At 47.0% G+C, this 23,899-nt stretch overlaps 1 protein-coding gene across 5 annotated transcripts in view; it reads right to left on the minus strand.

The window, feature by feature from the left end:
* Positions 1-23,899, minus strand: part of POLD4 (DNA polymerase delta 4, accessory subunit) — a 709,379-nt gene that overhangs the window by 118,224 nt on the left and 567,256 nt on the right. For all 5 annotated transcript variants that reach the window (XM_078658940.1, XM_078658888.1, XM_078658868.1 and 2 more), the window contains one exon: positions 9,963-10,077. In XM_078658940.1, coding sequence (XP_078515066.1) covers positions 9,963-10,077 — 115 coding nt within the window. The remainder of the gene's footprint in view (positions 1-9,962; positions 10,078-23,899) is intronic.

Here is a 23,899-nt window from a genome sequence, read left to right on the forward strand (position 1 = left end):
GACGGTGTCAGATGAACTGTGAAGATGAAGACCTAGCGCCTGATTTAGATCTCGACGGACGGGTCACTCCGTCAGAACGGTAATGGATATCGTGTATGCCGAAATACAAATCCCTGTATATCCTATGGGATTTATATTTCGGCTCGCGGGATATCCGTCACTGTTATGACAGAGTAACTCGTCTGCCGAGATCTAAATCGGCCCCAAGTTTTACATCCCTTTTCTGCTGCTGGATTCGGCAGTCCCACTACTGCCCACGTCCAATAATACTTTCTCAGCCCTCAGAGGACCATGATCATAGAATCATCAGCACTGCCAGGACACCTAGCCATGCGCAGGGTGCGCTGTCTAGGTACCTAGTACACGCACAGTCTTTCTCTAGTCCCTCAAAGCCTCTGGTGGGTCCTGGGCACAGGGCATCTCCAGGCAGAGCTTAAAACACTTCATTGTGTATCTGTTGCAATGCCAGAGATCGATCGTGGCATGACCTCTGGTGTTCAAGGATCTGATTTAGATGTTGTCGGGACTACTGCGGTCCTACCAAGGCAGCGGTCTTGACTACTCTGTCGAGTTGACGGCGGACCGCCATCCGTATATGGATCTGTACACAATAGAAAGATGACCGCTGCAGCGGCGGTCTTCTGTGCTAGCTGAATGTACTCCAACGTCGACTTGACGGTGGGATCCCGCCGACCACACTTGAATTTCCAGTTGGGTTGGTGGTGTCAGCACGGTGGTGTGGCTATGGAGTGAGGCTTTGAGGTTGTAGAGACAGGTAAGTGATACATTTGCTTTACATTTATATACATGCCTGATGTGTATGTGTATCTATTTGCTTGTTATTAATGTGTACAGTCTACATGCTGTATGCCACATTCACACCATACACACACCATGCAATTTCTATGAGCACACACTCCTGGCTGGAATCCCACCTTCGCCAGCAGCAGCCCCTGGAAGCGTCGGCAGAGGGAGAGATTTGCTGACAGAGTCACCAGGACAGCGGTGGTCTTCCAGCCCATTGCCAGCCAGGATCTAAATCGGGCAGGCGGACCACCAGGCTTCAAAGTCAACGGCAGGGCCGGCCCCACCAACATCTAATTCATGCCCTAAGTCACAGATGTAGAGACCATCAGAAGGCAAGAAATGTGATCAAACACACACAATAAACTGATCCCTCACAGAGCTAACTTGCTCACCAAGATGGCTGCTGCTCACCCGCTTAAAGGAGTAAATATTAGGAAAAACATTCCACTCATTTGAGAAAGGAACTAAACATATATGATTTTGCAAGTGGCATGCTACTGATACCCACAAGTCACTCATATGCCTCGAACTTGGGGAATACAATTCACTTTTCGGGGTCATATAGAGGGGAGAGGGTTGGCCTAACGGCTAAGGCGCTCGACCTGGGGATCTGGGTTCGAGTCTCGGTAACAACGTCAAAAACCTCCTGTGATTCTGGGCAAATCACTTAATCTCCCCGTGCCTAAAAAAATGAAAGTGTGTCCTCATGTAACGTAACTGGTGCTATGTAAGGCGCTCTGATACCGGATTCGGTTCGGGTCTAGTTCGCGCTATATAAAACTCTGCAAAAAAAAAATAATGATAATAAATAAATAAATTACTTTAATATCACAGTCATTTTTTAATAATTCTGGGGTTCTGTCTCTAAACTAGTTGTCTGGTAAGTCCGCGGAAATCCGACTGGTAACTTGTTTTCATGTTTTTCTTTCAGAAACAAAACAGGGCAAGCCCTTCCCCCATAAGAAACCTATCCTTCTCTTGGCATACTCTTTTCCTTACATGAACCTCAGCCCTAGCGTTAGCCCTTGGCTCAATACAACTGTATCCCTGACCCTATAAATAACCCCAAAATGTACGCCCACCCCTAACCTACCTCGAGCCTTATCCATTTCTAATAACCTATTGCTTCCCGTAAATATAACCCTACACTCAGCCCCGACCCCCAGCCTAACAATACGTAGAAACTAATTGGATCTTGACCCCTCCCCTTCCCTAACTCTTTCTGGGGCCTGAGCACTTGCACAAACTCTAACCTTAAGCGGGGGCTTCCGCACCACTGCCTTTGCTGATGAGCTCTATTTACCCGATGCTCAAAGAGTTTTCTAGGTGATATCACCCTGCATTCTGAGTAACCTTACTCAGAGCTACAGCTTTTGGTAAATATAATGCTCAGTTTACAGACTAAGGGGTGATGCATGCAGTGTGAGTGCGGTGTGCTGCTGCCCCATTGTTCTGTATGGCTGTGAGCTGATTGGACGGCTGGTCACTGCCTCTTGGAATGTTAAAAGAGAGAGAAAGAGAGAGTGTGTGTTGGAGGGAGAGTGTGAGAGAGAAAGAGAAAGAAAGAGTGAGTGAGTGTGTGTGCGAGAGCTTGTGAGTGTGTGAGTGTATGAGTGTGTGTGTGTGAGTGTGTGTGCTTTGTTTCTGTCCGAATCAGACCACCCTTTCCCCCAGGACGTTTCTCCATGTGAGATTTCCTGACAGCCTTCCTCAGTCATTGAGCAAGAGGGGAGTATTGGCTACTTATTCAAATGTTCTTGATTGCAGAGGTCTTTCTCTTACCACTGCTGCAGCTGTGTGAGAGGTAGGTGCTTAGATCTTTATACTGGAAACAAGCCCAGGGTCCTATTTACAAGGATTTGGATGGCTCGCACTCCGTGTCAGACTGTGGCCTCCCACAAAGGAAAAGTAAAACTACTTATTGCGTGCACACCTGTACGCAACCATCTTAATCTACCATCTGCTTCCTAAAAACACAAATGTCATTTATGACGTCATACAAGAGGTCAATATCGAAGCATTGAATGAGTGAGAAGGTGAGCCTTAAATTCGAAATTTCACAGCTTGTATCTGCTTCGCAAATAATACAACATATCATCCCTTTAGCAACAGAGACCTGGTTTAGGGCCTTATTACGATCTTGGTGGATGGGATATTATGTTACAAACATGACAATATCCCGCCCGCCGTGTTACAAGTACATCATATCCTATGGAATTTGTAAGTCAGCGGATGGGATATCCTTCATGTTTGCGACGGAGTATCCCATCTGCCAAGATTGTAATTTGGCCTTAGACTTTGGGGTATGAGATATTGCGTCGCAAATGGGACAGATATCCTGACCGCCTTGTTGCAATTACATTATGTCTTGTGGAATGAGTAATACAGTGGATAGGATATCTGTCACGTTTGTGACGGAGTATCCCATCAGCCAAGACTGTAATCAGGCCATTAGACTTTCGCGGATGGGATAGTTGGTCACACACATGACGATATCCTGTACGCTGTGTAGGAATTACAGTATATCCTATGAAACTCGCATAACCGCGGTCGAGATTTCAGTCACGTTTGTGACGGAGTATCCCATCCTCCAAGATCGTAATCAGGCTTTTAACCTTTGGCGGATGGGATACTCTGTCGCAAGCGTGACTGGTATCCCGTCCACCATGTTACAATTACATTATATCCTAGGGCACTTGTAATACAGTGGACGGGATATCCGTCACATTTGTGACGGAGTATCCCATCCGCCAAGATTGTAATCAGGCCCTTAGACTTTGGCGGATGGGATACTCAGTCACACACATGACGATATCCTGTACGCTGTGTAACAATTACATTATATCCTATGAAACTCGTAAAACAGCGGTCGGGATTTCAGTCACGTTTGTGGCGGAGTATCCCATCCGCCAAGATCGTAATCAGGCCCTTAACCTCAGGCGGATGGGATATTCTGTCACACACGTGACGGATATACCGCCCGCGATGTTACAATTACATCATATCCTAGGGCACTTTTAATACAGTGGAAGGGATATCCGCCAGATGTGTGCCGGAGTATCCCATCCACCAAAGTCTATATCAGGCCCTCTGAGTTTGTAGAGTCTTGTATAAGCACGGCACCACCAGTGTTGTAACAGAATCGTTTTTTATCTGCCTGCATGGATCTAACCCTTCTTCTCAGGGTGCACTTTTCATCCTCCACTCATCATTGCAAGTAGCATGAAGGTCCAGTGATAATTGTTCTTGAATTAAGCCTTGTTGTCGTGCACTCTTTTTGGGGAATAATCTAAGGCAATAAATCAAAGCCGGAGTTAGGACTTCCAACTTGAAACGTCAGAGGAGTGGTGGGAAGGTCTATTCTTAGCAATGAGAGAGAACCAGGCTTCCAAGTGCTCAGAAATCTGAAGAGCAAGGAACCAGAATAAGACACTGAGCGCGTGGTCCGGGCTGCAGCCTCTGGCACACACTGATGAGCCAGCCTTAGGGCGGTGCGGTCGGGGAGGCTGCACAGGGCGCTGACTTGGGGGCGGGGGTATTGACCTCAGACGGGGCTATGGGCCCAATCCACAGAATGAATTTAAGACTCAATCCTAAACTTACTACTATTTTGGTATTCAGAGAATGTACTTACTACTTTTGGCATTCACAAAATGAACTTACTACTTTTGGTATTCACAGAAGTTAGGATTTTGTCTTAAGTCTGTCTTAAGTCTGTCTTACGTTTGTCTTAAGACAAACTTAAGACAAAATCCTAACTTCTGTGAATACCAAAAGTAGTAAGTTCATTCTGTGAATGCCAAAAGTAGTAAGTGCATTCTGTGAATACCAAAATAGTAGTAAGTTTAGGATTGAGTCTTAAATTGATTCTGTGAATCGGGCCCGCTGTGTTTAACATAAGTTACAATTTAAAAGCACCTGCTTCAGAGTTCCTTGTGGTACAGTTTTAAGGCAGCAAAATGTCAAGATAACTCTAGTGATTATTTTTCCTGCTGGAGAGAGGTCATAATTTCGTCTAGTGGCAGTTTTGACTTGCCATAAAGTAGAGCAGAGCGTTAATGTGCCTGCTGCAAAGAACAGATCTGTATTTTATGTGGATATCTGAGTGAATTAGTAAAGCCAGCCTTTACCAGCGCTCTAAAACAAATTACATGTATATGATAGAGGGGCTATAGGGAGATGAGCTGCACTTTTTCCGTCTGGTAGTGAGAGAATCCGAGGAGCGGTCATCGTGGGGGAGGGGGGTGAGATAGTGCCTCTATTGCACAGTTAGCCCGCCATTTGTTACCGGTTTTGATGTGGTTTCAAATGTAGTGCAAAGGGTTTCTGCCCACCATGTCTCCTGTGCCAGTGCTCCTTTCCTAAAACAAACCCCCAATTGGTACGTCAGCCCCATGTAAATCCCTAGTAATTTGTACCCTGGGTACCTAGGGCATGGAAGCCAAAGAGGGTCCCCTGGGACCCCCCTCACTGGGACAATGCTACTGCCCTTGTAGCCTGCATGCCCCTGTGACGGAGAAAACGACACAGTAGACATGGCACACTACCTGGGTGCCATGCTAGCTAACACTGCCTGACAGCATAGATAAGTTACACCTCTAGCAGGCCTCAAAGCCCTAAGGCATGGGTACTCACAAACTTTCTCTTGGGGGCCAAATTTACAGCGTGATTTGTGGCCGAGGGCCGCACCGGTGGGGGCAGGGTCAGTGGGAGAGGGGGCGGGGCTAGAGCAAAAAAAACCTGTGACCATAAGGTTGAACACATGCCCGTGCAGCGGACACCTTCGTCCACTGAGCCACCAGACCCGGCATACACACATCTCTCTCTCTCTATCTCCCTCCCTCCCTCTGTCTCTCTCTCTCCCTCCCTCCCTCTCTGTCTCCCTTTGTCTCACTCACTCTCTGTCTCCCTCTCTTTCTCTCTGTCTCCCTCTCTTTTTCTCTCTATCTCCCTCCCTTTCTCTCTCTGTCTCCTTCCCCCTCACTGTCTCCCTCTCTTTGTCCGTCTCCCTCTGTCTGTCTCCCTCTGTCCGTCTCCCTTCCTCTGTATCCCTCCCTCTGTCTCCCTGTCTCCCTTCCTCTGCCTCCCTCTCCCTCCGTCTCCCTCTCTCTGTCTCCCTCTGTCTCTGTCTCTCTCTCTCTCTGTCTCCCTCCCTCTGTCTCCTTCACTCTGTCTCCTTCCCTCTCTCTGTCTCCTTCCCTCTCTCTGTCTCCCTCCCTCTCTCTGCCTCCCTTCCTCTCTGTCTCCCTCCCTCTCTGTCTCCCTCCCTCTGTCTCCCTCTTTCTCAGTCTCCCTCTCTGTCTCCCTCTGTCTGTCTCCCTCTGTCTCCCTCCCTCTGTCTCCCTCCCTCTGTCTCCCTCTCCCTCACTCCGTCTCCCCCTGACTCCCTCCGTCTACCTCTCTCTCTCTGTCTCCCTCCCTCTCCTTCCCTCTCCCTCCGTCTACCTCTCTCAGCCTCCCTCCATCTCCCTCTCCATCTCTCTGTCACTCTGCCTCTCTGTCTCGGCCTCCATCTGTCTCTGTCTGTCCCTATTTCTTCCTCTATCTAGCTCTGTCTGCCCCAGTCTCTATCTGCCCCTGTCTCTATCTGCCTTTGCCTCTATCTGTCTCTATATGTCTTTATCTGTCTCTGTCTCTATCTGTCTCACCTCACCTGGCTCTCACTTCCTTCTGCCCTCTGTCACCTCACCCCCCTTAGTCCCTGCTGTCCTCTGTCACCCTCTGCCATCTCACCCAGCTCTCACTTCCTGCTGCCCTTCGTCACCCCCCCCAGTCCCTGCTGCCCTCTGCCATCTCACCTTGCTCTCACTCCCTGATGCCCTTCGTCACCTCGCACCGCAAATATTATTTTAGCAGCTTTTTAGCACTTAAAGTGGCAATGCAGGGAATAGGATTTATTGTCTTTATGTCTCGCACACAGCAATTTGCATTCAGCACTCATACATATAGAAGAAGTTGAAAAGGCAGACCAGTTGATGGAATGGAATAAAGACTAGTAAGTTCACCATTCGGAAGAAGCAATGCTATTTAAATTGTAGCAATATTATGTAAAATGTTGTCATGCCACAGACGCGATTTCTCAGATGTCAATACTTGAAAGATTAACCAGGCCCGGGGATACCTTTAGCCACTGTAGGCAGCTGCCTGGCCGCTTGCAACTGCAAGTTGGCACCAGATTGCATGGCAAAGGGAGTACCCAGATGCAAAATCTTATTTTGCCCGTGCTACCAAAAAATCCTGCTCTGAAGTTGAGATTAATTAACTATGAAAGCCATCAGTAAAAGTTCCTGCAAAGGTCACAATTTCTTTATGCTAATGTCAACATGTTTAGCAAAAGGGGAATAAACCGCCCCAACCCCCTATCCCCCCCCACAGTCCCTGCTGTCCTCTGTCACCCTCTGTCACCTCACCCCGCGTGTGTGTCAGCCTTGGCTGAGACACCTTCCCGTGCACACACACAGCCGCACCCCAGTACTTCACAGGTCTTTAAAAGACCATTTACATGTTAATAAGGCTTTGTTCACCTCTTCTTAGCGCCCCTGCAGCTCACCTCTGAATATCGCTGCAATCGCCCGGCCCCCATAGAGCAGTCTCTCCGAGTCCGTGCTGTTGCAATCAGTGGTGTTTGCTGGCACTTTAAAAAAAAAAAAGAACACAGGTATGATGTCTTTAAGGTCCGCGGGCCACCAAGGAAGGCTTGCAGGGCCGCTGGCAGCCCACGGGCCATACTTTGAGTACCTGTGCCCTAAGGCAAGATGCACAATACTACTGGCGAGGGCATATCTGCATGAGCAGAAATGCCCTTACACTATTGGGCCCCATTTCCCAATATTGTAAGTGCCAGGGAAGCCGTAGAGAGTGCATGGGCTGGTAACACAACAGCTCGAGTTCCTCAACACCATGATGGCTTCACTGAATACAAGAGTGTTTGCTACCAAACCACTCTACAATAAATCCACACTGATGCTAGTGTGGAATTTCTTGTACAATGTTCCCAGAGGGAACCTCAGAGGTACCCTCTGAATCCCTACCAACCCTGGTGTGGTCTCTGACCGGCTGTAGGCAGCCAGCCACCACCAGACATGTTTCTGATTCCCTGGGTAGAGAGCCCCTGCTCTCTAGGACCAGACGCAATGCACATCCTGGGCAGAGGTGTCACACCTCCTCCCCCAGGATGGGCCAGTGTTTGAAGAAGGAGGCTTCAAAGACCTGCTGCCTTTGTAATGCGACCCCAGCCTCTGCTGCTAGCAGCAGATGGCTGCTCCTGGTTTACATCCCTACTTTGGGCGGGAAAACCCGCGGGAAAAATTCAAAAGAATAAGAGGTGTGCCCACCCCTGAGGTGGGGGAGCGAGGTGAAGCATAACTTTCAGTCTCCGCCATCTTGAAGATGGGGGGACCCCTCCAATCAGGACTAGGTCTATGCCCCCTCCCACAGTAAGGTGGCATAATAGAGGGTGTAGTCATCCCACGTTATGTGTCCATTGGCCCTATCTGCCACGTCCCTAAAACGCCTCTTAAATGTAGTATTTAAGGGGCTCCTCCAGACCTGGCAGGCAGATCTGCGATGACCTAAAAAAGAAAGAAGACACCCTACTGCAGAATACGACAACTTCCTTGGCCCCAGCTCTACCGGCCTCTCTCCGCTTCGATGACCCTCCCACCTGTCTTGCAACAGTGACCTCCGAAACCCCTGGGAGGCACGTTGCCTTCAACAAAGACTCCAATCTACAGTGGGTAGTGGACTTGTCCAGAAGAAACCTACTCCAAAGATTTGGATCCAGTCAGGTCCGCGTCTGCTGCCCACTCTGCACCCGACGCCCATGGCTCAAGTCTGAGTGGCTCACCTGTGCAGAGAAGCCTCCCTGGCAATCCTGACCTCATGGTCACCATTGGCTTACCTCTCCTGCCCTCCACGATGGTGCCTGCAGTGTAAATCCAGCTGTTGTTGGTCTTCTTCCTGCAACATCCGGTGCACACCTACAGCCTCGTTGCAGAAAGAAGAATCCGCGTTGAGAAGCATTGGGTGCCTGATGTTGAAATTGCACCCTGCACCCACCTGCCCCTGTGCAGCTGGTGGTGTATGTTTGGTGCTGCTTTGTGACCCCCCTGTGCTTGACCTAAATCCCAAAGCTTAGCCCCTGCAACCGATCTACTTACCAAAAGTCAGAGTGGCTCAAGGCACCTCCTTACTCCATTGGAAAGCTTCGGGCCACACTCCGATTTTAACGTCTGCAGCCGGCCGTCCCTGTGCCGCTGGTGGTGCAGTTTTGGTACTTACCTGACCCTGTCCCTTGCTGACTTTTGGCGCCAAAGACTGAGATTGTAAGTTCAACGCTTACCAGCATTATTGTTTATCCCATAAGATAACATTGGACTGTGTGAAAACGTTTTTGTGTCGATTTTTCAAAGTGAAAAGTATTTTTTATTAAAAACATACTTACCGGATTACAAAGACCTTGGTCTTAAAATAAAGTACAAACAAAGTATAATTTTATAAAATTGGTCTGGATCTCCTTCTTGAGTTGTGTGCCCATTATTGCTTACTGTTGTGCAATAAATGTCTTGCACTCCTCTGTGTTAGGCCTAAGGCTGCTCGCCCACACTACAACTAATCGAGCACTTTGGGTTTTTCATTGAGCCCTGTATGCTTTTGGGGAACCCCTGGACTCTGTGCATGGTATTACCACCTAGTGGCAATATCATAGACAGAGCCAGCTTCCTACAGAGGATGCCAAAAAGATTGTTGTACTGGGCACCACCAGCTCTAAAGCCGGTCCTGCACTGGTGTATCTGTTCCACTTTGCTTTAGCCCAGGGCAAATGGGATTATACAAATTCCAACCGCAGCATTTTCCACATAATTATGGATTGCAGCATTTGGTTGATAATCTGGTATCTGCTGCAGATTTTGCATATTTCACACAAAAAATAGTTTTTTCCTCAGACAGATCAAAAGTTAGTTGTACAAGTGTGTTAAACTGGTACTAATGAGGAGCAATTTTACCCAGACAGTTTTAATAAATGTTAAGGTGAAGAAGTAATGAAATAATACTGATACAGATCGTGCCACATCATTTTGTCAACCCTGTTACATACTTGGATCCTTAGTTGTTACATGATTCCACTGACCCTGCTTTAGCCACATAGTTCTTACCGGTCTCCGGAACATGCTCCTCTCGCTTCACTCCCTTCCTGGAGCTCTCAGGCCTCTTCACTGCCTTGTAAGAGTCTGTGACAAGGTTCCTGCGACTCATGGTGCTAGCTGATGGCTGTGGAGAGAAGAGGAATCAGTCATGGGCCTGGCAACAGGACACTTAAAGGTCACATACACTAGAAGAGGGTCTTCAGGGGTCACAGACTCTGAAAGAGGGTGCTCGAACCACAGCCTTTATAAGGGAGAACAGGCAGGATGCAGACTAGAGTTCTCAGAAAACACTAACTTTGGAAGAGGGCACTCAGATGTGACAGACTTTGTTAGCGACACATGGAGGTTATGTTCTTTAAACGCAGTGCTCAATTTGAGCCGGGGGTTTCCGGTGCCCAGCACAGACACTTAATTGTGAACACCGGCACCTATGACAGTCTGCCACATGGTGGAGCTGTCTGTGTGATATAGAGATGACCAGAACAACAGTTGTTTATTAATTCAATATTCATTAAAAGAGACTAATACCTGCTGCTCAACCGCTCTTATAACTTTGCCTCACATTGCACATACCCCAGCTCAGTGCCCCACTTAATCCCATCTTTTCCTTCGTTCTGACTATCGTCCTATTCAATGGGTCTCCTATTCCTTTGTGACCTATCTTGGATATAATCTCTCCCTTACTATTAATTTTCTCTATATTTCTTTACGTTTTCTTCTCCCTCCATTTTCTTGTTTCACGCGTCTGTCTCCCATTTCTTTCTTCAACCTGTCTCTGCGAAAAACACGGTCCTCTATGTCCCTCTCTTTCCTGTCCTTTCCTTTTCTTCACTTTAATCTATATTCTCCATTCCCTTTCCTCTTGATTCTATTACACTATATTCACTGTATACACCTGATCTGCTGCGTCCCTGTAAATATGTACCTAACACTGATTACCATGATCATTATGTTCGCTTTTCACTAATGTTTGAGTTTAAAATTATTTCTAGAGCGCACGTACACCTGGCGGTTTCATGGCGCTACAGTTTGCTGAAACCTCGGGAGGCGGGGAGAGGGGGGGACTGAGAGGGATTTATTGTGGGAAGGCTTGTAGAAATAGGAAGGTTTTTAGTGCCTTTCTGAAGTGGGAATATTGGGTTGAGGATCTAAGATGAGACGGAAGAGAATTCCAAAAGGTGGGGGCCAGTGTGGAGAATTTCGAGCCTCCCCATTTTTTACGGCGAAAACGGGGAACCGTCAACAGGTGTTGAGAAGATGAGCGCAGTTCTCTTGCAGGAGCGTAGGCTTTAATCTCCGAGGAGAAAAAAACTGCGGCGGAACCTGATTGAGCCTGGAAAGTGATGCAGCCCATCTTGAACTGGGAGCGTTCATGGATGGGGAGCCAGTGCAGGGATTTTAGCAGTGGGGTGAGGTGATGGGATTTGGCCAGATTATAAACCAAGCGGGCAGCTTGGTTCTGAACCAGCTGTAGTCGTCGTACGCTCTAGACAGGCATGCCGCAGTATAGGGCATTGCCATAGTCTAAACGGGAGACGACCATAGCTAGTACAATTAGTTTTAGGGCCGTGAAGGAGAATGTACAGCCTGAGGAAGCCCCAGGCCAGAAAAGGCCAATGTAAGGGGGCGAAACATATGTTTAGCCCCAGGCCTGAAAAGACCAATGTGAGGGGGCAAAAAACGTGTTGGCTGTGACATGTTTCTCTTTTGGAGGAACTATGATCCAACTGTGCTATACATGACTCGGAATCCTTAAAAGAGTCAAGCACCTTAAAACTATCTAATGAAAGCAATACATTGGAATTTTCCATAAAAAGAGTGACGATTTGGACTTGTTCTGGCACATACTAAATCTTTGTACCAATACTGGGGAAAGGGTCTCCCATTGCCAAGAGCAAGTGAACCACACCAAGGGCCTCATTTATGAAAAGTGACGCATCGCTGTGTGAAAACAGCGATGCGTAACTTTTCACTGCGCCCTCCTTCCACCACCAATGATGCGTCATATTTACAGTATGACGCATCATTGCGCAAGGAGTTACAGATACGTCAGTATTTCTGACGTATCTCTATGGAGCAAAAGTGACGCATTGCTGGAGTGTGTCACAAAAGTGACGCAACTCCAGCAATGTATCCTTTCACATGGGGCAAGCCCCATGTGAAAGGGCCTGTGTCAGTCTTACGCCTGCTGTGAGGCAGGCGTAAGAAATTGACGCATTTGTGTCCTAGAAGTGGCGCAGTGAAATCTCATAGATTTCACTGCGTCACTTCTACGACCCTTTCTTGCGTCAATACGCCCCCTTTGCATACATTATACCTGGCACAGGTATAATGTGGCGCAGGGGTTTACAAAATGACGTATCTACCTAGATGCGTCACTTTGTAAATATGGCGCAGCAAGGCGCATTTTTACGCCACTGGTGTGTCACAAAAAGGGACGCACCAGCGGTGTAAAAGTGACGCATAGCCTCATAAATGAGGCCCCATATTTGCTCTATTAACACAGGATGGCTAAGGTTCTGGACCCATTAGCCCCCATCTTATTAATTAAGGGGCCTGGAATAATTTGAATTGTCACTCGGAGTGTGATGGTTAGTAGTTGTGTAGGTACTGTAAATGGCAGCGCTGACATGGGCAAAGAGTGGTACAGAATGCAGTGGCCTCCTGACGAGGGCCTTGGCACTTATTTTATTACAAACTAAGCACTGTTTAAACAAGGGCATTCAGAGATGACAGACATTGGAAGGGGTGGCCAAAGACCACAGACCTTGGAAGATGGCTCTAATAGCTCCAAACTCACAGGTATTTTTAAAAGAATGCTCAGGTGTTAGACTCGAGTAGAGAGCTCTTAGATTTCACAGGCTTTGAAAGAGGGCACACAGAGATCACAGACTTCAGAAGGCGACAAAGCAGCATAACATACTTCATACAAGGTCTCTCAGAGGTCACAACGACTGAAAGATGACACTTAAAGTTCACAGACTTCAGAAGAGGACCCTTGGATATCGTTGACTTACGTAACCACCTTTCAAAGCCACAGAACTTGAGAAAACGTTGTGGGAAGTGAATACAAAGATGTCACAATAGTTGGTTGCTGGACACCAGGGTCCTGATGTACCAAGCGATGTTACGCTCACAATGGTCTAACTAGAGCCTTTGCCACCACAAATTGGCTTTTGTAAACGTTTAAAAACCCAAATTGTGATTCGGTAACATGTTAATGGTTCCAAATTTGGGTTTTAGACTAAATACAGAATTTGGAAGGGTGTGTAAAGGGCACCACCTTCAAATACTGATTCTTTAGGTTATGTATTAATGTTTCGCAGCCAAAATCCGGACGCAAAATATTAATATTTTACCACCAAATCTAAATTAGTGGTAACTATTCGCAAATGTATATTGACAAAAACATTTCCTGGGGCCACTGCCTGCTTGTAAAAAAAAGTTTATAAAAATATTAATTTTCTTTTTTAAAGGCATCTTGTTTTCTTATTAGGAAAGTAGGTTGAATTAAAAAAAAACTAAAAAAAGATTGCTTTATTTAAAAACAATCACAGACATGGTGGTCTGCTGAAGCCAGTAGGCCTTAATGCCTGTGATGGTAACCAATCGGAGAGGGTCTCAATTTGCGACCTACTTGATGCACCATATTAATGAAGTAGGCCGAATTACAACACACTATGAATCAATATTTTGTGAACCAACCTATTAGTACATAGGTTGGTTCACAACATACCAATGCATTCTGTACAAGCCAGAGTGCAAATTGCACCCACTTCTACCAAATCCATTTCAATAGATTCCTAATTAGAAATAACAAATTCGCAAATCTTTTTTGATGCAATTTACAATTACTTCCTATCTCTGGCTTTTCAGAGTTGATAGCAGAAGGGAAGATGACAGGCTGATCCCACAGCTGAGAGTGTTACTTCCTGCTCACTCCTGTGAACACCACTGGCCATTGCAATGCTGCCCGACCCAGGACTCTTATGTTCAAGATTACCGGATGACTTTGTGCTAACTCACCAGTACTGGAAACTCGCATGGAGCCGCTTATGTGGCAGCTTTGTGCCTGGGTAAAGCGTGGTCTCCTGGCATTTTTTCACAAATTCCAAAGGATTGTATTCGGTGTACCCCAGGGATCATCGCTTAGCCCAATCCACTGCAACATCTACATGGCCCCCCGCGCCGTCATCGTCAGACAGCACAGCTTCAGCATAGTATCCTACGCCGATGACACCCAGCTCATCCTTACCCCCACCACCACCAGACTCAACTTCCAGGAAGGAATACAGGACGTCGCATCCTGGATGAGCAACAGCTGCCTGAAGCTCAACTGATAGAAGACAGAAGTCCTCGTCCTCGGAACCACCTCGTCAGCATGGAAGGAACAACATCTCGCCCTCGGCAGCACCCGACCCCCACGGACCGCGCCAGAAACCTCGGCATCATACTCGACTCCTCCCTCTCCAAGAACTGACAGGTCAATGCCGTCGCCTCCAGCTGGTTCAACGCCCTCTGCACCCTCCGTAAGACCTTCAAATGGATCTCCCCAGAGTCAATGACGACAGTCATCCACACACTCATAACCAGCAGACTGGACTGCGGAAATGCCCTCTACGCCGGTATCAACAAGTCTCTACTCCGCAAGCTCCAGACAATAAGAACACCACAGGCAGACTCGTGCTCGGATCCCTCGACACGGGCACATTAGCCAACACACACGGAACCACCAAAGGCTCCCTGTCGAGAAGAGAGTCACTTTCAAGATACTCACCCATGCCTACAAATGCCTCCACAACACCAGACCCCAATATATCAATTAGAGAATCGCCTTCCATGTACCCAAAAGAAACCTCCAATCTACCAACCTCACCCTTGCCAAAATCCCACGCACCGGCAGACCAGAACAGGAGGAAGAACCTTCACCTACATCGTGGCCAAGACCTAGAATGAGCTCTGGATCGACATCAGACGTGCCCCCTCCCTGAACGCCTTCAGGAAAGACCTCAAGACCTGGCTCTTCGACTGAATGGAACTTCTGACTCCCCCCCACAAGTGCACTGAGACCCTCACGGGTGAGTAGTGCGCTTAGGGCGGGAGTCTTGCCATCCAACATAAACTGTCGCTTAGCCAAATACGATGGAGGCAGCCGAGAACGGATTTGTCTCACAAAGGCCCGCAGTAGAAGGCAGGGTCTCTTAGGTTGGCCACCCTATTTTAAAACTGCTGAGATCTGGAGCAGCAGTAAGTTTGCTCCAGGCACACTCCAAGGAGACACCAGTATCAGAGTGGAGACTTCTTTAGTGCAAATGGCGATGGCTCCAGCTGGGAGGACTGTTTCACCCACTGTTACTCTGGCTCCAGAATGCAACACTGTAGGAGGGACTATGGAATCCATAATGGTGCAAAACAGTGGCAACTCCTCCCCGCCCGCTTCTCCTAATGGATCAACTCAGCTCACTCCCTGAGGCTCCTCAGAAACATCACCAGCCGCAGTTCTGGGCACTGATTTAGCTGCTAGCTCTGTCAGTCCTCAGGGTATTATTACAGGAGACAGTACAGGTGGGGCCTGTCGAGTAACGGATCGAGTAACACTTGGGAATACGCCTATATCTGAAAATACCAGCGCTAGTGCTGCCTCAGCATGATCAGGAGTGACATTCCCTTATCTTCACCCGTAACTTCAGCTTCTGTTCTTACTCTTATGGGGGGCTCCATTAATTGTGAAGATTATGGGCCCGATTCACAGAATTAACTTAAGACTCAATCCTAAACTTACTACTATTTTGGTATTCACAGAATGCACTTACTACTTTTGGCATTCACAGAATGAACTTACTACTTTTGGTATTCACAGAAGTTAGGATGTTGTCTTAAGTTTGTCTTAAGACAGACTTAAGAAAGACTTAAGACAGACTTAAGACAAAATCCTAACTTCTGTGAATACCAAAAGTAGTAAGTGCATTCTGTGAATACCAAAATAGTAGAAAGTTTAGGATTGAGTCTTAAGTTCATTCTGTGAATCAGGCCCTATGTTTTGAAAATGAATTTGAGGGCTTCTGAAGAGATCACTTGATTATCTCCATTAAAGAGAGACAGACATCAGTCTCAAAATAGCCAGAGCAATATCAAGAAGCTTAGTGAGGGGCTAAAAGCTTTTCAGCCTGGCAAGTCTGCGGCCTCACAGACTTGGAACAGAACTATAATCAGTAGTATCAATGGCAGTCCAATGAGCGACTGGGTGCTGTCTAAGGGTGGAGAGAAAGCTTTAATCTCCCGCTTGCCCACTGCTAATACCGAGGGCCAGCCGCTGATAAACAGACATTTTATTATTATTTATTTTTTTCAGCTTGTAGAGCGCGACAGCTACCCAAACAGGGTTTCCCGGCGCTAATGAAGATGAAGACTGGAGTAGCATACAGTAGGAGGAGGGTTATTGGTTAAACAACCAGGTTTTGACTGTCTTCCGGAAACGACTAAAACAGCGTTCCGCACGAATGACCGGAGGGAGGGAATTCCAGAGCCTAGGACCCATGGAGGCAAAGGACCTTCCGCCCATCCTGGCAAGTTTGACCTTGGGTACACAGAAAAATTCTTGGGTGGATGACCTCAGTGTACGGGTTGGGGAGTACGTCGACACAAGGATTGTAAATATCTTGGAGCCGTCCCTGCTTTTATTTTGTAGATGTAGCTTAAGGCTTTAAACTTCATACGGCACTCCACTCGGAGCCAGTGGAGTTCCCTGAGATGTCGTGTGATGGGTTCGTTCCTCATGCAGCCACAGAGTAGACGCGCCGCAGCATTTTGGACCAATTGTAGGCGGCGGATAGCTGCCTTAGTAACCCCCAGGTAGAGCACATTGCCGTAGTCCAGCCGGGAGGTCACCAAGGCGTTAACCACAGACCTCTGAGTGTCTGGTGGCAACATCCACAGTATCTTTCGCAACCAGCGCAAGATAGAAAAGCAGGTAGCCGCCACTTTCATCACTTGCGTCTGCATTGTTAAGCCCTGATCTATGGTGACTCCCAAGTTGCGAACGTGTGTTGATACTGGAGGAATGGGGCCCATTTCCGCCGGCCAATGTTTAGCGCCCCACAGATCGGGCTTACTCCCGAGGATGAGGATCTCTGTTTTTTCCCCGTTGAGTTTCAACAAGATTTGGTTCATCCAGATGGCTATTTCACTAAGCCCTGATTGAAGGAAGGAAGTCGGGGACATGTCTGATTGCGAGAGGGAGAAAACTATCTGTGAGTCATCCGCATAGGAAAATAACGTGAGCCCAGCACGTTTCGCAATGAGAGCTAGCGGAGTAACGTATATACATAACATAAGCAGCATTCCATGGAGCCGCACTCCACAGTTGCCCCCAGCCCCGATGTCATTTACCCATGCAATTTACAATTCCTTAATAGGAATCTTAGCACATCAGGCTCAGGATCTCAAAAACCTTAGAAGATGACAGAAAGGTTACAGACATTGGGTGTAAACCTTAAATGTCATAGACTTTGGAAGAGGACTTCAGAGATTGTAGGCTTTAGAAGACAACACTCAAGAGGGCACATGCATTTGAAGAGGGCCCTCAAAGACACAGACCTTGAAGAGGACATGCGGTCCGAAACTTTGGAAGATGACTCTTAAGAGCTCACAGGCCCTAGAGCGGCCCCTAACAATTGTCAGATATCGGAAAAGGATATTGAAAGGCCACAGATTTTGGAACAACCAGAGTAGAGAACTCAGACATCAAAGACTTTGGAGGCGGGTACTCTCTGAAATGTCTTGTGTTTTCTTGCATGCCCTAGGCCAAATCCTCACTTTTAGATCCTCTGGTAACACCCTGGGAAAAGAGCACACTACCCACTGAATAGTGGCCAAGACAACGTTTTTCACTTTTATCTAGTTACATTTCATGGTGTTGCATTAGCGATGCCTTTGCGTAGACACTTCACACCCGGTTCCAGGGCGCCCTCACCCTCTTAAATCTGTGAGTACCATGTTTATGAAATGCTGGTCCAACTCAACTCAAACTTTCCTTCAAGGCATTGGCTGGCTGTCTGAACACTCCAAATAAAATTGTTAATTTTTTAAAATAAAAACGTGTGAAAAATCATATTGAACCCCAAATGAGGTACAAAGGAGAACTATGAATTAAGGGTGAGTGATTACTCTCCGGTCCCCTCCTAAAAGAGTCTCCCCTGCACAGGCACATGGACAAGAACCGTAACTGACTTTGTCAAAGCTCTGCAAAGCACCCCTACCTCATCCCATGCCCTGATTACCACTCTGGCTGGTAACCTGCAGCAAAGTCAGCCCTGTGGCTGAATGGGAGCGAGAAGGAACAGGCAGTAGATGAATCAGAAGAGGGATAGAAGGACAGATGGAAAGCAAAGTAGATGACGAAGAAAGAGAGATAAATTAAGAAAGAGCACGTTGGAAAAAATGAGCAAGATGAAGACATCACATGCAAGAAGGATGGGAAAGATGAAGCAAACTAGAGGGCCAGAGTAACCTCAAATCATAAAGGGATGAGCAGGAAAGAAGAGCATGAACGTGGGCTTGAGAGCGGTGAGTGTACTCCTTATTTTCTTGTAAATGATGAGCTGTACAACAAAGGAGTACTGGAAGAGATCAAAGAACGTGCACTGCATATCAACTATAGGAAAGCAGCCTGTTAAACTATCGGGGCGAGGCCATGCAATCCTTGTGTAATCTCTTAATCTGAGATGAGTCTCATCTGCCAAGAAGTAAATTGCTGTCTTAGAAGAATCCATGGCTCGCCCTTGGTAGGTTGATCGCTGTTAGACCTGTCATACTTAGGGTGGTCTTTCCCCCAACTTTTTGTCTTTTGCTTCCCATTTTTGCTGATTCTTTTTGTTGGTCTTAAGACTCTGATCACTTTACCACTGCCAACTAGTGCTAAAGTGCATGGGCTTCTCCCCCAAACATGGTTACATTGGTGTATACCTGATTGGCATATTTGTTGTACTGATAGGTCTCTTGCAAATTGGTATTCCATACAGGGTCTGTAAATTAAATGCTACAATGAGCTGCAGCACTGATTGTGCCACCCACTCATGTAGCCATTCAAACTTGTCTCAGGCCTGCACTGCAGTGCCTGCATTTGCAGTTTAATGCCACTTCGACACGGCATTTTAAACAAGCCTTTAAACCCCCCCACACCCCTTTTATTACATATAAGTCACCCCTAAGGTAGGCTCTAGGTAACACTAATGGCAGGGTGCTATGTAAGTAAAAGGTAGGACATCTACCTTTATGTTTTGCATGTCATGGTAGTGACAAACAGCCAATTTTGTTTTTCAGTACTGTGAGGCCTACACCTCTCATAGGCCAGCATTGGGGATTCCTTAATGTACTTTTAAGCTGTGAGGAGTAGCTTTTTCATGTTTGATAAGTTTGGAATGGTAATTATCAATCCTCCTTACTGGTGAAGTTGAATTTAACATTACTGTTTTAAAAATGCCACTTTTAGAAGGCAGACATTTCTCTGTACTTACTGCTATTTGTGCCTGACAGCCTGTCTCCAATACACGTCTGGGTTGGGTAACAGCTACACTTTGTGCATTCCCTCTAGACAGCCCCAAAAACAGGAAAGTGAGGCTCATTTGCATTCAGAGCACTCATCTACATTTATCTGGATTCTGATGGGTCTTCCTGGGCAGAAAAGAGGAGAGGTGGCTCACATTTACATTTGAAAAGGCTGTGCCTGTCCTCACACAAAGCACTGATTTACACCCAGGGTTAGCCAGGCAGACAGGACTGGGTTGATAGAGATCCTTGTGCACTTCAAAGAGTTCTTTTGAAGTCACCCCCTAAAGGCACTTTTGGGTATAAACACTGGGTATCTGACCTCCACACATCAGACGCTTCTGGATATTGAACTGAACCACTGTCAGAAGGACTGCGGTGCTGCTTAAAGGACTTAACTGGACTGCTTTTCTGGAAGAACTTTTTTCTGCTTGTTGCCCTGCTGATCCCTGACTCTACAGGAAGGAGAGCTGTATTCTGCATTCCCTCCAAGTGATCTCCAAGGTCTTGCTGGTTTGCCTCCTGTTTTGTGACGTATCAGGGACACAAAAGACTTCCTACAATTCTACTGGTGCTGCTGGACTATGCCTTCTGTGAGTCCTACTCTTGCCAGAGGTGCCCCCTCCATGGTCTGGGTGTCAGAAGTGGGTTGTGCAGCTGCTTTCATCACCTACAGCTCCTGGCCCCAGAGATCAGGCTTTTGAGTTCTTTTATTTATTTATTTATATAGTGCCTGGATTGACCGCCGAAGGGGTATCTCTACTCTTCGGACGGTCAGCATAGGCATAGAACTGCTACTACAACTGAATCAGAGACAACAAAGAGCAGTCTTGAGCTACTTCCTAAACTGTAGGTGGTCTGAACATTGTCTCAAGTGCAGAGGGGGCTCATTCCAGTAGCGGATGCCAAAATAGGAGAGGGCCTTCCCCCCTAGACTGGCCTTTCTGACTCGGGGAACCACAAGAAGGTGTTTGGAGCTTGAACGGAGAGACCTGAAACGTAGGTAAGGTGTAAATTGCGACGAGAGATAGGTGGGACCAAGATTTGATATCGCCTTATGGATAATGCAGCAAACTTTAAATTTTACCCGCTGGCGTATTGGCAGCCAATGGAGCTGGGAGAGAAGAGGATGGGAAGGATTCCTAGAAGGGGCATTGAGGACCAATCGTGCCGCCGTATTCTGGACTACCTGCAGTCTGCTGTGCGTAGCCTCATTAGCGGAGATCAGCAGACCATTGCAGTAGTCCAGACGGCTCAGTATAAGAACCTGAGTCAGAGTCTTACAGGTTGAGTCCGGGAGCAACGGAAAGACTCGGCAGAGTGAGCCCACCGTATGAAAACAGGAGCCAGCTGTCTGAGCAGCGTGCTCCTTCAAAGTCAGGTCTTGATACAAACAGACGCCTAAATTCTTGACAAGGGATTTAGGGGCAGGAGGGGCACCAAGCTCAGCAGGCCACCAATCGGGGGTCCATAATAAGGGTGCATCTCCAAAAAGCAGAATGTCCTTTTTTCCAACATTACACTGGAGGAAGTTGCTCTTCATCCAGTGTGAAATAGCTCTCTATAGGATATAGGGGTGAACCCATGCGCCCTAAGGAGATTGGCGAAGGAAGCAACATAGATATTGATCAATGTGGGGCTCAGACATGAGCCCTGAGGTACTCCCTTGGACAGTTCCATGGATGCCGATCGATACGGGCCCAGGTTGATGGTCTGGGAGCGAGCAGATAGAAAGCTCGCCATCCACTGAAAGGCAAAAATCCTTAGTCCAATTTCCTTCATTCTTCTGAGCAATATCTGATGTGAAACCATGTTGAACGCGGCAGATAGGTTCAACAGCACCAGTATCGTAAAATAGCGCTTGTCTAGGGTCATCCTGATGTTATCCATGACCACTAGCAGGGCTGATTCATTGCTGTATTTGGGCCTAAAGCCTGACTGGGAAGGATCTAATCTACCAGTTAGTTCGACATGGTTGGAGAGATGTTTATTAACATGCTTTTCCAATAATTTGCTCAGGAAGGGAAGAAGGGATATAGGGCGGAGATTGGAAAGATCAGTCAAAGGAACCTTGGAATTCTTGCGAACTGGCCTAACCTGTGCTACTTTCCAATTTGACGGAACGTTACCCTCACTCAATGAGAGATTGAGGAGATAGCTGATAGAAGGAGACAGTTTACAGGCCAGGGAGGAGACAACTTTGGCCATGTTGGGCTCGAGGGGGGACCCTGATTTTACAGTACGAACGAATGTTTCTACCTCTGCCAAAGTCAAAGGAGGGAAACTCTCTAACAGCTGGGAGGTAGTTGGTTCTGGTTGATAAGATATCGTTGTGACCAGAGGCTGACTTCCTGAAGGGACAATTTTCTTGTAGATGAGCTCTATTTCCTGCGCAAAGTATAGTGCAATATCGTTACATAGCGCTTGCGTGGGCGCCTCAGGGTTCTCACAGGCCTTGGGGTTGATAAAAGACTGGGGAATGTGATGCAAGGTTTTAGGGACGTTGCCAGCCTGGGCTCATTGAGATGCAATATGGACTTTATGAGCTGCTTTTATATTTTTATGGTAACTGGACAGAGTGGCCAGAAACCGAACTTTATCTCTCTCATCGTGGGTAGTACGCCAGCATCTTTGTGACCACAAACGGGCCGTTTGCACTGAGACTGCACTGCTTGCTCGAAGGAACAGCACAAGCCGCCCCAGCATTGTGTTCTCGCACAGCAACCATTGCCGCCATCGACCGCGAGGCCCCATCGGCCGTTCGCAACACCATGCCGACACTTCGCGCCCAAAGGATCATCACTAGCAATGCTCTACTTGGTCCCTGTGACTGTCTCCCCCACAAACTGGGCACTTTGCTCAGCTTGAGAAGGTAAAACTTCAGCTGGCCCTGTTTGGAACTGTATCCAACATGCGCTCCATCGCCTACGGCCCGAACTTTGGATTTACCCCGGTCTAGCAAGACCAAAAGTAACCTTTTAGAGCTATTGACTTCTAAGCACTGTTTTTGATTTTTTCTTTGAACATTTATAACTCTGGCTCTACCTATTGGATTTTTGTTGTTTTGGTCTTGATGTACTCCTAAACATATAGTCTATATTTTTGATCTTGTGTGGAGTATTTTTTGTGGTGTATTGATTGTGTTACTGTGTGTGTTGCACAAGTACTATACACATTGCCTTTGTAGATACGCCAGACTGCTCTGTGCCAAGCTACCAGAGAGTGTGCACAGTGGGCACCCTCCAATTTCTTCCCAAACTGCTTTATTTTTAAAGCAGGACCTGTCCATTAAAATGGGCACTGGCTAGGTAAAACAAAAGTTATCTATTTAGGCATGCCAGCACATACCCAGTGATGGAGTCTGCTGTCCCTAACAGGCCACTATTCTGTGTTTGTAACTCGTAGCCGGGAGTCTCCACAGTGCCCTGCCTGATTATTATTCATTACGCTGGTAGTTCTGTGATCCTCTTTGAATGAAAATTTTGCAATGCGACCTGTTACTGCTTAGGTTGCATTGCAATGTGACAGGGAGGCCACAAAACGTTAGAGCACTATTTGTACCCACTATTTGAGACCTGCCTGCACATCATGCATCAGACCCAAAGCCTGAATGTCCAAACCAAGTTAGTGATAGCGTGTAAAAATATAATTAGTAAAATTACACAAAATGAAGTTATAGGTTGTAAAGAACAATAGTTACAGCAAATTCTAAAAACACTCCATTAGAAAAACAGGAAATTAAAATCCGATTTCAGCCAAATGGATGAGGTAGACCAGGATTAAGGCCTATTTTACAAACGCCTCACGACCCACTCAACATCCTAAACCCTTCATCAATCAAGGTGGATGAGAGGACCTTGCAATGACTGAAGAGTTCACCTACAGAGGCAGTACTATCGGACAGGCAGGCAGTGACATCAAGAGCAGACTGAAGAAGGCCAGCAATTTTTGCAGGATGCTGAACATTGTGTGGAGTTCCTCTCAGTACATCACCAACACCAAGATGAAGCTTTACCAGAGCAGCGTTCTGTCCATACTCTTGTATGGATCGGAATACTGGCAACATCACCAAACCATATGCCTTCCACACCAGTAACCTGAGAAGAGAGGATGAGAGGAGGGGATGTGGCCTAATGACTAGAGCGGTTGACCACAAAGCTGGGGAACCAAAATCGAGTCTTGGCAGGGATGCTCAACATCCTGTGGTTCTGGGCAAATCACTTTATCTCCCCGTGCCTAACAAAAATGAATGTGTCCATCTGTAAGACAACTGGAGCTCATGTAAAGTGCTCTGATACCTTTGGGTCAAGTTCATGCTATTTAAAACTTGGAGAGAAAAAAGAATCTTGTGCATTTTTTGGCCTTGAACCATCTCAAACAAGGAACTGCTGACCAGATGC

Source organism: Lissotriton helveticus, chromosome 1_1 (genome assembly GCF_964261635.1).
Source record: "Lissotriton helveticus chromosome 1_1, aLisHel1.1, whole genome shotgun sequence".
NCBI classification, from domain to species: Eukaryota; Metazoa; Chordata; class Amphibia; order Caudata; family Salamandridae; genus Lissotriton; species Lissotriton helveticus.